At 42.3% G+C, this 13,766-nt stretch overlaps 1 protein-coding gene across 2 annotated transcripts in view; it reads left to right on the top strand.

Annotated features, from left to right (window-relative positions):
* Nucleotides 1–13,766, top strand: part of RASEF (RAS and EF-hand domain containing) — an 80,189-nt gene that overhangs the window by 25,945 nt on the left and 40,478 nt on the right. For both annotated transcript variants that reach the window (XM_043565263.1, XM_043565262.1), the window contains exons 2-3: nucleotides 7,737–7,883; nucleotides 11,044–11,134. In XM_043565263.1, coding sequence (XP_043421198.1) covers nucleotides 7,737–7,883; nucleotides 11,044–11,134 — 238 coding nt within the window. The remainder of the gene's footprint in view (nucleotides 1–7,736; nucleotides 7,884–11,043; nucleotides 11,135–13,766) is intronic.

Below are 13,766 nucleotides of genomic sequence, written 5' to 3'. Positions count from 1 at the left end.
GAGCAGTAGCAAAGCAGAGCCAAGGAAAGGCCAGGCCAGTGGACTGGCTTGTCTTTCTGTCTGTGGGATGGTGGGACCGAGTTGAAGAGATCATTATTTTTTTTTTCCCCTCTGGAAGGGAGAGCCGGAAATAATTTTGTAACTGAGTTAATGTTCTCACCTTTTGTGAGAACACCAGCGGGAATCACTTCCAGTCAGAGGCGGCCGGCTTCAGGCGGTTAGTGGGCCGAGAGGCACACCCTTGTCTGGAGAGAGAGACATGAACTTCACAGAGAGAGCTAATGCTGCCTTAGGGCCAGAGCTGGATTTGGCTGTTGGAATTTATTTTCTAGTCATTTGGGGTTTATTCTGAAATATGATGTACTATGTAATAAGAGTACGTTTTGAAGTCAGTACCTTTTACCTAACTTGTGTGGGGATAAAAGGATAAGCCTTTCCACTTACTGACCAAATGACAGTATGGGTGGTTCAGGGCATCCAGAGAGATCAGCTGGTGTCACCTGAATAGGAATATACCCATTTTTATTACCCCCAAAGAGAAATAAAACTATCTGATTTTTAAATTATTTTTTATTTATTTTTTATTTTAGAGAGAGAAAGAGAGAGAGCAAGTGGGATAGAGGGGCAGAGGCAGAGAATCTCAAGCAGGCACCATGCCCAGTGTGGAGCCTGACATGGGGCTCCATCCCATGACCCTGGGATCATGACCTGAGCCGAAATCAAGAGTCAGATGCTCAACTGACTGAGCCACACAGGCACCCTGAAACTATCAGATTTTTTAAAAAAAGATTTAGTTTTTAGAGCGATTTAGGTCCATGGAAAAATTAAGAGGAATGTGCAGAGATCTCCCATATACCCCCTGGCCACACACTTGCCAACTTCCTCCATTTTCCAGAACTCCCATCAGAATGATACATTTGTTACAATTGATGAACCTACCTTTATACATCATAGTCACCCAGATTCCTTATTTTACATTAGGGTTCACTTGTGTACATTATGTGGGCAAAGGTACTGTGACATATACCCATTATTATGGTACAGAGTATTTTCATTGCCCTAATGAAATACTGTCTCCAGGTTTTACCTTTTCCAGAATGTCATAGAATTGGAATTAATATGTAATCTCTTCAGATTGGTTTGTTTCATGTAGTAATATGCATCTAAAGTTCCTCAATTCTTCTCATGGCTTCACGGGTCAGTTTTTTAGTGTTGGGCACTATTTTGTTATCTGGATGCACCCGAGTTTATCCACTCACCTACCCAAGAACATCTATCTGGGTTGCTTCCCAGTTTTGGTAATTATGACTGAAGTGGCTATATGGATTCATATGCAGGGTTTTGTGTGGACATAAGTTTTCAACTCCTTTAGGTAAATTGCTAGATTGTATGGTTAAGAGTACATTTAGTTTTCTAAGTAACTGTCAAACTGTCTTCCCAAGTGAATACCATTTTGCATTCCTGCCAGCAATGAATGAGAGTTCCTGTTGATCCACATCCTCACCGGGATTTGATGTTGTCAGTGTTCTGGATTTTGACCATTCTAATAGGTGTTGTCATGGTATCTTTTGTTTTCATTTGCATTTCCCTGATGCCAAATGATGTGGAGCAGTTCTTCATATGTTTATTTATCATCTGTATATCTTCCTTGGTGAGGTGTCTGTTAAGGTCTTTGACTCATTTTTTAAGTCAGGTTGTTTTCTTACTGAGTTTTAAGGGTTTTTGAGGGGTATATTTTGGATGACACTACATTATCAGATGTACCTTTTGCAGATATTTTCTGCAGTCTGTGGCTTCTCATTTTCTTGGCACTTTCACAAAGCAGTTTTTAATTTTAGTGGAGTCCAGCTTCTCAGTTCTTTCTTTAATGGATTATGCCTTTGGTGTTGTATCTAAAACTTTGTTGCCATACCCATGGTCATCTAGGTTTTCTCCTTTCTTATCTTCTAGAAGCTTTATAGTTTGGCATTTTACATTTAGGTCTGTGATCCATTTTGAATTCATTTTGGTGAAGGGTATAAATTCTGTGTCTCTGTTGGTTCTTTTGTAAGAGGAAGCCCAGTTCTAGCACCGTTGGTTGCAAAGACTCTCTTTGCTCCATTGTATATTACCTTTGCTCTTTTGTCAAATATCCATTGACTATATTCATCTGGGTCTCTTTATGGGCTCTCTGTTCTGTTCTTGTGATCTGTTGGTCTATCTGATCAGATTTTACTTGTCTATAATTTTACACATTCTATGGCAAAGGAAAGTAGAAGTTCATGAAAACTTCTGAAGTTGTACATTTCTGGATTCAATGACAATGGACTTAGATTTACCTTTATCTCTACAAACTTATTTCAAAGTCCTTTGCTTAATTACCTGCTTCAGCCAAAACGTTGTGAAGATGGGAATAGTAAAGATGCATGCTTGATTAAGTTATCACTTCATTTTAACACTTCCGCTGGATTCCTTCTCTCTCAGTAACTGCCCTGCACCCCCACCGTGTCTCTGCTGTGCTTTCAGGCCCTGTGAGGTCCTCTGGCTCCTGCTAACTTCTCAGGCCACATCCACATCTGATGCTGCTGCTGTCCCTCCCCCACTCTGAGCTGTCCAGTCCCAACAGCTTCTTCTAGTTACCTGCTCCCTGCCCCCACCTCTTCAGCTTATGGTTACAGGTGCCTGGGACAGGCCACCATTCCCTCACTTCTTTCCTACTTTCTGCCTAATTGAGATCTACTCATCTCTCAAGTAATCCCCTAAAGGCTGGTCATGTTCACCTGTCTATGTTGCCAGAGCATCTTGTACTTAACCTTCAAATGAGGGAAGGAACTCAGTCTGTTTTTTAGCATTTTACTTTTAGGATGTAGCATGGTGCCCCTTGCATGGCATGGATGTTTTAATTTCCCACGCTCATATATTAGTGTCATAATGTCAGTTTTCTTATGGCAGTCGCTAGTGTACAATGATGCAGACATTGGTACTTAATGCTGTTAGCTTTTGTTCATAGCTTTAGATCTATTTAACTTATAGTTTGGGCTTTAGATCTATTTAACTTATAGTTTGAATGAATAGCTCCCTATTTTAATGCTTAAGGGAGCAAGACTTGGAATCTAATGGAGTCTTTTCCTAACAACCTTATTGGATCACTGTGTTCCTTCGTGCGGAGTGGTGTTGTCTGTACTTAGCTGTTCCCAGAGGTGCCCTTATTATTTTTTTTTTAATGTTTATTTATTTTTGAGAGAGAGAGAGTGAGTGAGCACACAAGCAGGGGAGGGGGAGAGAGAGAGAGAGATTGGGAGAGGGAAACAGAATCTGAAGCAGGCTTCAGGCTCTAAGCTGTCAGCACAGAGCCCCACAAGTGGCTTGAACTCACAAACAGACTGTGACCTGAGCCGGCAACCACCTGAGCTGCCCAGGTGGCCCCCAGAGGTGTCCTTAGACCAGAGGTGTGCAGGCATTCTAAATACCAGCTCTACTACATTACATACACATAAAGGTAGATATAGACGTGCTCTTCTAAGTAAAGTGTTAATCCTGTGAAAATATGTGACCCTTTAAAAATTTTTGCACATCTTAAGCATACCTGTTTTTCTTCCAAGTTCATGTAATAGCCCTTTCAGCTTCAGTGGGAATATTTGTGATTTAAAATGCATATTTCCCAGGATAATTTTATTTTGGTTTTTATTTTTTATTTTCCCAGGGACAATTTTAAAATTCTAAGTTGTGGGGCGCCTGGATGGCTCAGTCGGTTGAGCGTCCGACTTCAGCTCAGGTCACGATTTCGCGGTCCACGAGTTCGAGCCCCGCGTCGGGCTCTGGGCTGATGGCTAAGAGCCTGGAGCCTGCTTCCGATTCTGTGTCTCCCTCTCTCTCTGCCCCTCCCCCGTTCATGCTGTGTTTCTCTCTGTCTCAAAAATAAATGAACGTTAAAAAAAAAAAATTCTAAGTTGTGAATTTTTCATCAGTAATTAGCCATCACCGCTGTCCTTTTTTTTTTTTTTTTAAACAAATGATCTTGTAGTTTATCAGACAAGAAGATGAGTAGGCTCAAGTTTTAAACATCTAAAGCTGGTTGACAATTCAGTGCGTGTTTTTCTCCGATCTGATGTCTTTCTCAGCCTTTCATTTGATCTCTTTACTTCAGACATAGATTACTTTTAGTGTTAGGGGCTCTCCCAGCACTGAAGTGCAGAGAGCATGTTTTGTCTTGGCTGACTAAAGCATATGATTCGACCCTCTGTTATTACCCAGTATTTGTCAAGCACACCTATAAACAGGTGTACGTGGTACTTGTGAATCCAAACGTAATTGCCTGAGATGAGTCCCTGGACTTAATGAATTAAAAGAGCCTCAGGCTTGTCACCACCGGGCACCACCCTCAGCACCCACCTGTGCCACCCTGGGTTGGGCCAGAAAAAACCAGATCTGTGTGTGTGGCATTGTGCATCCTCTGCTTGTTTAACCTTTGATGGCAGGAGCAAGGACACTGGGGAGGCCGGTGACTGCAGCACTCTTAGCAGAATAAAGATCGTCTTGGCACCAAATAGTGGCACCAAGTCTGCTGAGCTGAAGAACCCACATGTGTTTAGCTGCCTGTGCACGGGGCACGGCATTGAAAGCTTGCATAGAGGGACCAGGTATCATCTCTTGTTACAATAAGACGTTTTTTGTCTTTGTTTTTTTCCATGAGGTGTCAGAATTGCCAGGTACTTTCTGGTGGCTGTCTCAGCATAATCCAGGTGGTTCTCTGGTTTCACAGATAGAGACCAAATGAAGCACACAGGAATATGGGGGGTGGGGGAAGGTCGGAAGCCTTATTGTCTCCTAATGTGCTTTCCCCAAATAGCTTTAGGCAAACCAAATTTTATGAGATTATCTCATTTTAATCTTAGTCATGCCTTCCTTCTTTAAAGGAGTCTCTTTGTGATGTGGACAATCCCTGCAGCGATAATATACATCCTTCTGCAAAGTAGGTTTTTAAAAATCTTGGTATGTTAAATCTTCTTCATGCCCTTGGGACCCCTAAAGACCAGCTCAACGTCTACTCTTGGCACGAAGAGCTAGTTTCTCCATGGGGAGCTGGACTCGAGCCAGATGGGCTGAGATGGAATCCTGGCTTTGCTATCAGGACAATGCTTACCTGTCTGTCTCTGCCTCAGTTTCCTCTTCGGTAAACAGAATACTAGTGGTAACTTCTTTATAGGGTTGCCAGGAGGGTTGAGTGACTAGTACATAATAAATGCTAAATCACTGCCTGGACTACATATGGAAGGTGCTTAGTAAGTATCTGCTTCAGTATATGAATGCTTCAGAAGAGTCTTTTGTTTCCTTGAAAGAGAGTGGGTGGTGGTGGTGGTAAAGACTTAACCCTGGTCATAGAAGCTTTTACATAATAAATGCAAAGCTAGCACGGAAGAGGATGAGGAAGTAATTTAATCTGGAAGAGGATGATTAAAAAACAGCATAGGAAACTACAGTGCCAACTTTTTAAGTTCAAACTGACTGTAACAAGTTCCAAGTCATAGTGGCTTGGAACAAACTTGCAAAATACAAACTTATTTCTTTCTCGCGTGTCATTCAGATTAAAGTGGTCAGGCAGCCCTGCAGGGCAGGTGACCTCAGTGTGGGGACTCCAGAATCCCAGCGCACTCTATCCTGTGTCTTTGCCATATTAGAGTTCTCCACTTAAACTATGAGGATGAGGAAGAGAGATGGAAATAGGTAGAGGAGTGGGAAGAGAGGGAGAGGGAAAGGGGATGGAAGGAGAGACACAGAGAGAGACAGACAAAAATGAGTATAAGCTGAGGATTTTATGAAGGATTTTAGGGAATAAGCCATGAAGTGGCAAACACACCATTTCTCTTCCCACTCCATTGATCAGAACTAGTCACATGGTTCCGGTGTACTTGCCTGCGGTTCTGGGAAGTGGCTTCTCCCTGTGTGCCTGGTAAGAAGAAGCAGGACAGATGAGCATTCCAGTAGTCTGTAGCATGATGGTTAACTACAGAACCTATCTTCTGATGATGGCAGATATTTTCTAGAATTGATCTGTTTGTATACTTCACTGTAAACCATCCGAAATTCTTTATAATCTCAAGACCAGCAAAGGACTTGAGAAGATTTAGAAATCATTATGTGTCTTTCTTATTTTTGAAATTTGCAGAAAGTTGGGAAATCTGATCTCTGCTTCTGAACATTTTATTCTGCTGTTAGCCACTAAACAAGGACTCTAGGTGACAGTATCTTAATGGCCATCTCTGACAGGCAGGTCCCTATTAAGGAGAAAGTTTTTATGTTTTGTATTCTGCTGGTGATCCGTAAATGACAAAAGGCAAAGAAGTTAATGATCCAGTTATGCACTGAGGTTGCATGGGACAATATAAGAGTATTTTTTGTTTTGTTTCCTGCTCTAGTAAGTACAGCTCACTATTGCAACTAGCATTTGTACTCCGCTCTGATGGGAACGGTGATGACTGCTTTCTGTCTTATATCAAATAAAGTGACTTCATCCTGCAGGTTTATTAATAACATTTCACTTGAGCAGTTCTTTTGAATCATAATTGGCATCTACACAGATTGAACAGTTTATTTAAGACCTAGGGGATTTTATAGCCACATGGGCACCCCTTGAGGCCATGCTTAACTAAGCTTCTAGGTTAATATATACCTCAGATTTTTCACTGTTTCATAGTTCAGTGGATTAATTTTGAATCCTGTTTCTTCTGCAAGGTTCAGATGTCTAACACAATTGGGAAGCAAAATAGTGTTATGGTGGATCATGTGGTCTTCAGCCTCAGACTGGGGTGGAATCCCAGCTCTGTCACTCAGTCACTCAGGGACTTTTTATCGTTGGTTCTGGTTGCCTAGGTATCTCTAGTAACAAATACCAGACTGGGTGGCTTCAACAACCAAGATTTCTCACATTTTTGGAGGCTAGAAGTCCCAGGTCACGGCGTTAGCGGGGTTAGTTCTTTCTGAGGCCTATCTCCTGGGCTTTTAGATGGTCACCTTTCTGTGTCTTCACAGGGTCTTCTTCCTTCCTTCACGCACCAGGTCCTGAACTTGAGTCAGGGGCACCGCGAGCCCCCCTGACTCACTCCTTTATCCTCCAGCAGGCAGGCTGCCAAGGCGCATCAGTTTTTCTTTTGAAATGACTCTGGAGTATTTGTCTTTTAATAAAAGTTAATGACAAATAGAATTGTCACATATAAGTATATATGAATTTATATGAAGTAATTTTTAATGGACTATCAAATAACAGGTATACTCACTCTTCTGATCATAAATGCTGAAATATGTCTTATTAGAGATTGGTGGAACACATTATTAATCGGTTTAATGGTTACCTCACTTTTTTTCTGTACATCTATTTTTTACCTTTCTGTTAAAGGAAAAAAAAGAAAAACAGCAGTAACTCCCTATCGTTCCCTCCCTATGCACTGGTCTACATCTTCTAACACTAAGTCATGACCTTATAAAACTAAATATATACAGTTTTTATTTATCCAGTCATCCCTCAATAAATCCAGGAAAAAATGAGCTTGCTGTTCCACTTGAAAAATAATACGGAGAATAAGGCAACGGCATCTCTTCCCTCTCTTCCGGTCCTTCTATTGTTGCTTTTTTCTTCCTTGGTTCTTACGTATCTTATTCCTCAAAGTATTGTGAAAATTTGCCTTTTTATTTCTTACTTGGTTTAATTTAGTTTTTAATTTTAATTAAAATTTTTTTTTTTTTTTTTTTTTTTTTGGCAGAAAAGAGCAAGTCAGTACCTTGTATCTAAACATCAACCTTGTGGAGCCAAGACTAATTCAGCCATACGAACACGTTATAAGGAACTTCATCCGCGAGATCAAACTGCAAAGCACAGAAATGGAAAGCCTGGCCATTGCAGTGAAGAGGTATTAGAACCTTTCCTTTCTCTGTAGCACGCGGGGGTCCTTTAACTGGCTCTCTGACCAGGTGGCACGTGGACTGAACTGCACTGTCGCATCATGTTGTGGGTGGGCTTCCTGAGCCTCAGGAATCTGGAGCTGCCTAAACTCAGCCAGCTATGAGGGCAGCTGTGTCGGGCAGTACTTTGTAGGGGCGGCCAGCAGCCCATCAGTAGGTCGCTGTGACCCTGTCATATGAACTTTTCAAGGCCAATGATTCCATACAGACCAGTTCAGAGAGATTTGTTATCTTCTATCCAGCCACTTGAAACGTACGGGAAACTTTTCATCCAGAGAGGCAGACAGGACTCCCATTTGAAGCCTGGCCTCGTCACTGACAGGTGTGTGACTTTGGGCAGGTTTCTGCATCTGCAGAATGAAACGATAAATATTCACCTTCTCAGGGTGTTGAGATGCAATCGATGATGTCATGGCTGGAGCCCCTGGCGTGGGCTTAGTGGTGGGACTCTTCCTCTCTCCGGCCCTCCCCGCCCAGCCTGAACTGAAAGCCAAAAAGCTTTAATCGCATACTGTCATGCAGACAGTTTGTGTAAGCCATTCATCTTATTGGTTTTACCAGCAGCCCAGTGCAGAGAAAGAGCTTAGATATGTTACAATCCAAACATCAGCCTTTTTGCCCCCCGGAAGGACCACAGTCCTTTGGCAGTAGTGGGAAAGAGGGCATGTTGTTTGCCCTAATTCCTGGGTGTTCTGCCCCACAGATGCTCGTTGCTGCCATCTGTTTTACCGACATCTCCGAGCGTGCAGCACGTCCTGCTGGTCTCTGCCAGAACTTGTGACAGCCTCTTTGATAGGATGTGCCCCATGTGCATGGAGGCAGGAGAGGGCTATTCCTCTGTCTCTTTATTCTTTCCTTCAAAATGATGATCAAACTATCTAGTTGACTCTCTGCAGTAAGTGAAGGGAATTAACGTATAGAAGAGTAATGTTTTAAAACATTGATGCTAAGTAGGACTTTGTATAGTGCTGGGGTCATGCAAGAGTTGTACCATTCACAGGGGGTTTCTTAGAAAATTTTCAGTTCCTGACCCTGAACTTCTCCCTCAAGTTTGCCTGCTAGGGGCTTTCAGTAGGATAGGAGGGTGGTCCTCTGCATTCCAAATTCTGTAGAGCATTATGGAGCTGGGGGTGATTCACAGACACATGTGTTGAGATTTTAGAGTATCCAGTGAATACATCTTAAAACAGACTAACTTCCCTGTACACACACACACACATATACACACACAGACTCACACAAAACCATGTGGAACACACACACACATACACATTTACACGTGACCTTTAAGGATGTTACCATGTAAACCCATCAGGGAAAAAAGAATGGGATTCTTAATGTTCTCATCACCAGCCAGGCTGCTCTGCTCCTGTGGAGTGAGTGTGTCATGTGTGTTGAGCTGTGTTAGTGCTTCTCTCCTTCCTGCTTCTATGTTGTCTGGGTGGAATCCAAAGTCAGGCTCTGCCCTAGCTGTCTGAGACCTCGCTGAAGGGCTTCCATGACAACTGTGCAGTTATCTTATGTTCTTACCTGAGGGCCATCTGTCCTCACCTGGGCTTTTTGGTTGGGGGAGGGTCTCCATCTTTTCGCCCTGCACTTGGACCTGAAGAAGGGTCCTAGTGTCTGGATGGGAGCCCTGGACTAGGTTAGAGTGGCCAGTCTTCATCTCATTAGACACTTCACTAGGACTTAGGAATTGCTGGAGGCAAACACTGTGTCATTATAGAGTACCCCAATTTACCAAAAAAAAAAAAAAGTTGCTCAGAAATGAGGAGGCAGAAAGAACACATTCAGAGCAGTCTCAGATGCCCAGATGTTTAGAAGGAGCATCTGGATATCTAGAAGGGGCAGTTGGAAAAATGGTCATAGAGGGAGAAGGGATATGTGGCTTGGCTGTTTACATTCCCAGAGTTGACCAAATCAAACCAAAGTTGCTCTGGTGATATGTAATTCCTAGATTTCAGGCAGTAAGTATTTATAAACGAACCAGAAATAGCTGACTTTCTAAACCAGGTTAACATACCTTTGGACAAGCTGTAAGGTAAGGATGAAGAAAACACAAGCAGGAAGTAGTAGGAAATCATGACAAATTTTATTCTGGGCCCTTCTCCCAACCCCTCAGTGTTCATTTGGAACTTGATATAGAAATTAAACTATAGCATGAACAGACTGTTAACAAGGAGTAAGTAAGTGGAAAGCAGGTAGGATGGTATGGCAGAAGCCTTCAAACTGGAAGATGGGAGGTCTTATATTTAGGTCCTGGTCTCTACTTTTTATTAACAGCATGTGATTGATTGTCTAAATCTCACGTGGCTGCTTTCAAGTCTCTTGTAATCTAGTTGAGTAGGCAAGGCTCATGCAGGATAAAATTTAGATAATCAGACCTGCAGCAGAGAGAGAACAAATGATACTTTTTCTAGGGTTTAATCTGAAGCCTCAACCATTGTAAAGTGGCAGATGTCTCCATACTAGACAGTTGCTCAAGAAAACTATCCCAGAACTCTTTTCAATGAAATGTTCCCATTTCTGACTTTTTGGCAAATCCGTGTGCTCTGCCTCTAGAGAGAGGTGATTTAGTGATGACATTAATAAAAGAAACAGAATTTTTCTACAATGTAAAGACCATATATCTGTATTCTAGAACTTTGGTAACTGGTTAGAAATAGTTGTTGAGATTCCTTTTTTTTCCCCCTTCTAACTGTAGTACTGTGTGTTTCATAGAATAAAATTTCAAAGTTATATCTAATGATCTGTTTGCCATGGGGTTCTTTTTTTGTCCAGAGTTGTCACTCAGTCATGGCAGTAAAAAGGATTTTCAGAATTTATTGACAGCTTCCCAGTGATTTGCTATCTTTATCTGTACTTTGCCACAATCTAGTTTAATACTGTTCTATCTAATTTATACCATTTATTTAATGTCTAGTTTTAATGTCATTTTACACCCAAATGGTCAAATTGCCAATCTCGTTTTATTACGTGGAAGGAACAGGGAATATTACTTTAAACGGCGGGTTTCTCCTCATCTGTAAAAATAGGGGTTGAAATAGCGGAGGTTGAAGTTTTCTCTGCATGTTGCGGTGACAAGGCGTGCATCCTCTTGAATTTCAGAGCCCAGGACAAGGCAGCCATGCAGTTGAGTGAGCTGGAGGAGGAAATGGACCAGAGGATTCAGGCGGCAGAGCACAAGACACGGAAAGATGTGAGTGTGTGGGATCGGCCCCTTCTTTCCACGAATCTTGAGGGAGCACCTTTTGTAGACTGGGCACCAGGCAAGGTGGTGCAGCAAGTCCAGGCTCCGGGGGGCTCTCAGTGAGGGCAATTTTTGGTGGTGGTGGCTTTGTGGGGAGAGTAAGGAGAGAGAGAGAGATAATAAGTAATCAAATAAGGCAGATGATTTCAAGCACAACAAGTGCAGTGAAAAGCAAGTGTGGTAGACCGCAATGGGGAAAGGAGGCGGGGAGGCCAGCAGCCTCTTTGTAGAGGCGATGTGAGAGCTGAGGCCTGAGGACGAAGGCAGAACCCTCTTTGGTAGAGGAAGGTAGCTCAGCTTTTATACCGTTGTCACTGACCATGTCCACTGCCAACTTTAAATGTAGGTTGTGGGGAAATTAAAATTCTTTCTGCAGACTTCAGTGTTTTATAATGGAATATACTTTTTAAAAAATTTTATTTATTTATTATTTACTTATTTTCTTAGAGAGCGAGAGAGAAAGTGTGTGAGCAGGGGAGGGGGCAGAGGGAAAGAGGGAGAATCTTAAGCAGCCTCCATGCTCAGTGTGGAGCCTGGCATGGGGCTCGATCCCACAACCCTGGGATCATAACCTGAGCTGAAATCAAGAGTTGGACGTTCAACTGACTGAGCCACCCAGGCTACCCCTAATGGGATGTACTTTTTATTCATCATAGGCACTCTTGTGGTTGAAAGTTGCTACACCTTCAGTGATTCCCGGAGACACAATAATTGTCTTTTTTCCTTATGTAATATAGTTAGGTGATTAATGTTTACTGAAAACAGAAAATAGATATGATATATCTTTGAGGCTAACGTTCAATTGAACATTCTATTTTCTTTTCCACTCATTTGCTCTGTTACCACTGAGAGGCAGCAGGGGGTAGTAAGAAGTCCTGAGCACTGGCATCTGACAGGCCTTAGTGTGCTTCCTGCCTGGGGTAGGTAGCCCTGGGAAAATAACCTGCCCTCTGATGGTTGTGGTTCCATCTTAGAATGGGGTAATGTCACCTACCTGCTTTGTGGAGGTTAAGCCTGATGATCTGGCTATGTGCCTAGCACCGTGCCTGAGGTATGGTGGGCACATCGCACCTGGGGCCTACCCGCTCTTTCCTGTTGCTTTGCGTACTTTGCCTTTTTTCATATTCTTTGCCTAAAACTGCTCTCTCACATGCATGACTTCAGGTCTCTTTGTTGTCTTATTTCTTAATGACATATTTAATAACTACTGGGAAGTCATAGTCAACTGAGTGAATGGCTCAGAATCCACAGGCCCAGCTTCAGTGCAGTGGGGATCCCTTTCTTCTGTTAGCACTTCATTTGTTGTAGTCTAGAAACAGAAAAATCGTAAATTCTTTTCCTTTTTTCCCTCCGTCCGTTAATCTGTGTGCTCACTCCTGCATCGCACACTTATTGAGCACATATGCTATTCTGCTGCCAGTCTCCCTGCTTCTTCCAGCTAAGTACGGAACAGACATATTTGTTGTTGGTATTGGAGACCTTACCATGGCCCCCACCCCTTATAGCATCAGGTTTGGTTAATTATAACATCTGGCTCAGCTCAGCTCCCTGTGATTCTTCACCACACAGCTCTGGTCCGGCTTTGCTCTAGCTCTTTTCTTTGCCTGGGTAACCGTTGCCCCACTCCTTCCCCTTTTCCTGAACTTGGCAAAGTTCAGGGAAAGTCTCCTCTTCTCCTTGATGCTCTCTCCCAGTCCTCTGGCCTGTATTCCACTCTTCCTGACCTTAGCTCCTGTTGTATGTATAGTGGTATTCATTGCTTCAGTTAAATGTTTTTAGTGTCATGGCTTCCTTGCAGTATAATTGATATACAAGAAGCTGCACGTATTTAAAGCATAGAATACAATAATAGTGGGTATATCTGTATACTCTGAAACCATCACCACAGTCAAGATAATGGGGTGTATCCGTCCATCTTGTGGGTTTCCTCACGCCCCTTCCTCCCTCCTCTGCCCTCCTTGCCAGGCCACTGCTGTGTATCTTCTTCGGTGAAATAGCTGTTAAAGTCTTTTTCTCACTTTTAAAATTAGGTTGTTTTCTTGTTTTGAAGCTTTGAGAGTTCTTATATATTCTGATTTTAACATTCTCTCCCACACTGGGACTTGTCTTTTCACTCTCCTAACAGTGTATTTTGAAGAGTCGAAAATTTTCATTTTGATGAAGTCCAATTTTTCAGTTTCTCTTTAATGGATCATGCTTTTAGCATCTAAGAAATCTTCACCTACCCCAAGGTCACAAAGATTTTCTGCTATGTTTTCTTCTGTACTTTTTTTGTGTGTGTTTTATGTTCTACATTTAGGATCCATTTTGCAAGGTGTGGATCAAAGTTCATGGTTTTTTTTGCAGGTAGATATCCAGTTGTTCCTGTGTCATTTGTTGAAAAGATTGTTTTCCACTGAATTGCCTTTGCACTTTGTCCAAAATTGGTTTACTGTATTTGTGTGGGTTTATTTCTGGGCCTGCTGATTTTCCCCATTGATTGCCTTAGGCCAATATTACATTATTGCTTTATAATAAGTGTCAAAGTCAGGTAATGTTAGTTTTTCAAAGTTGTCTTGTCTTGGCAATTTTAGATCCTTTA

Source organism: Prionailurus bengalensis, chromosome D4, assembly GCF_016509475.1.
Source record: "Prionailurus bengalensis isolate Pbe53 chromosome D4, Fcat_Pben_1.1_paternal_pri, whole genome shotgun sequence".
In the NCBI taxonomy this organism is placed as follows: Eukaryota; Metazoa; Chordata; class Mammalia; order Carnivora; family Felidae; genus Prionailurus; species Prionailurus bengalensis.
Note: the sequence above shows the minus strand (reverse complement) of the source record. Positions and strands in the feature narration are given on the sequence as shown.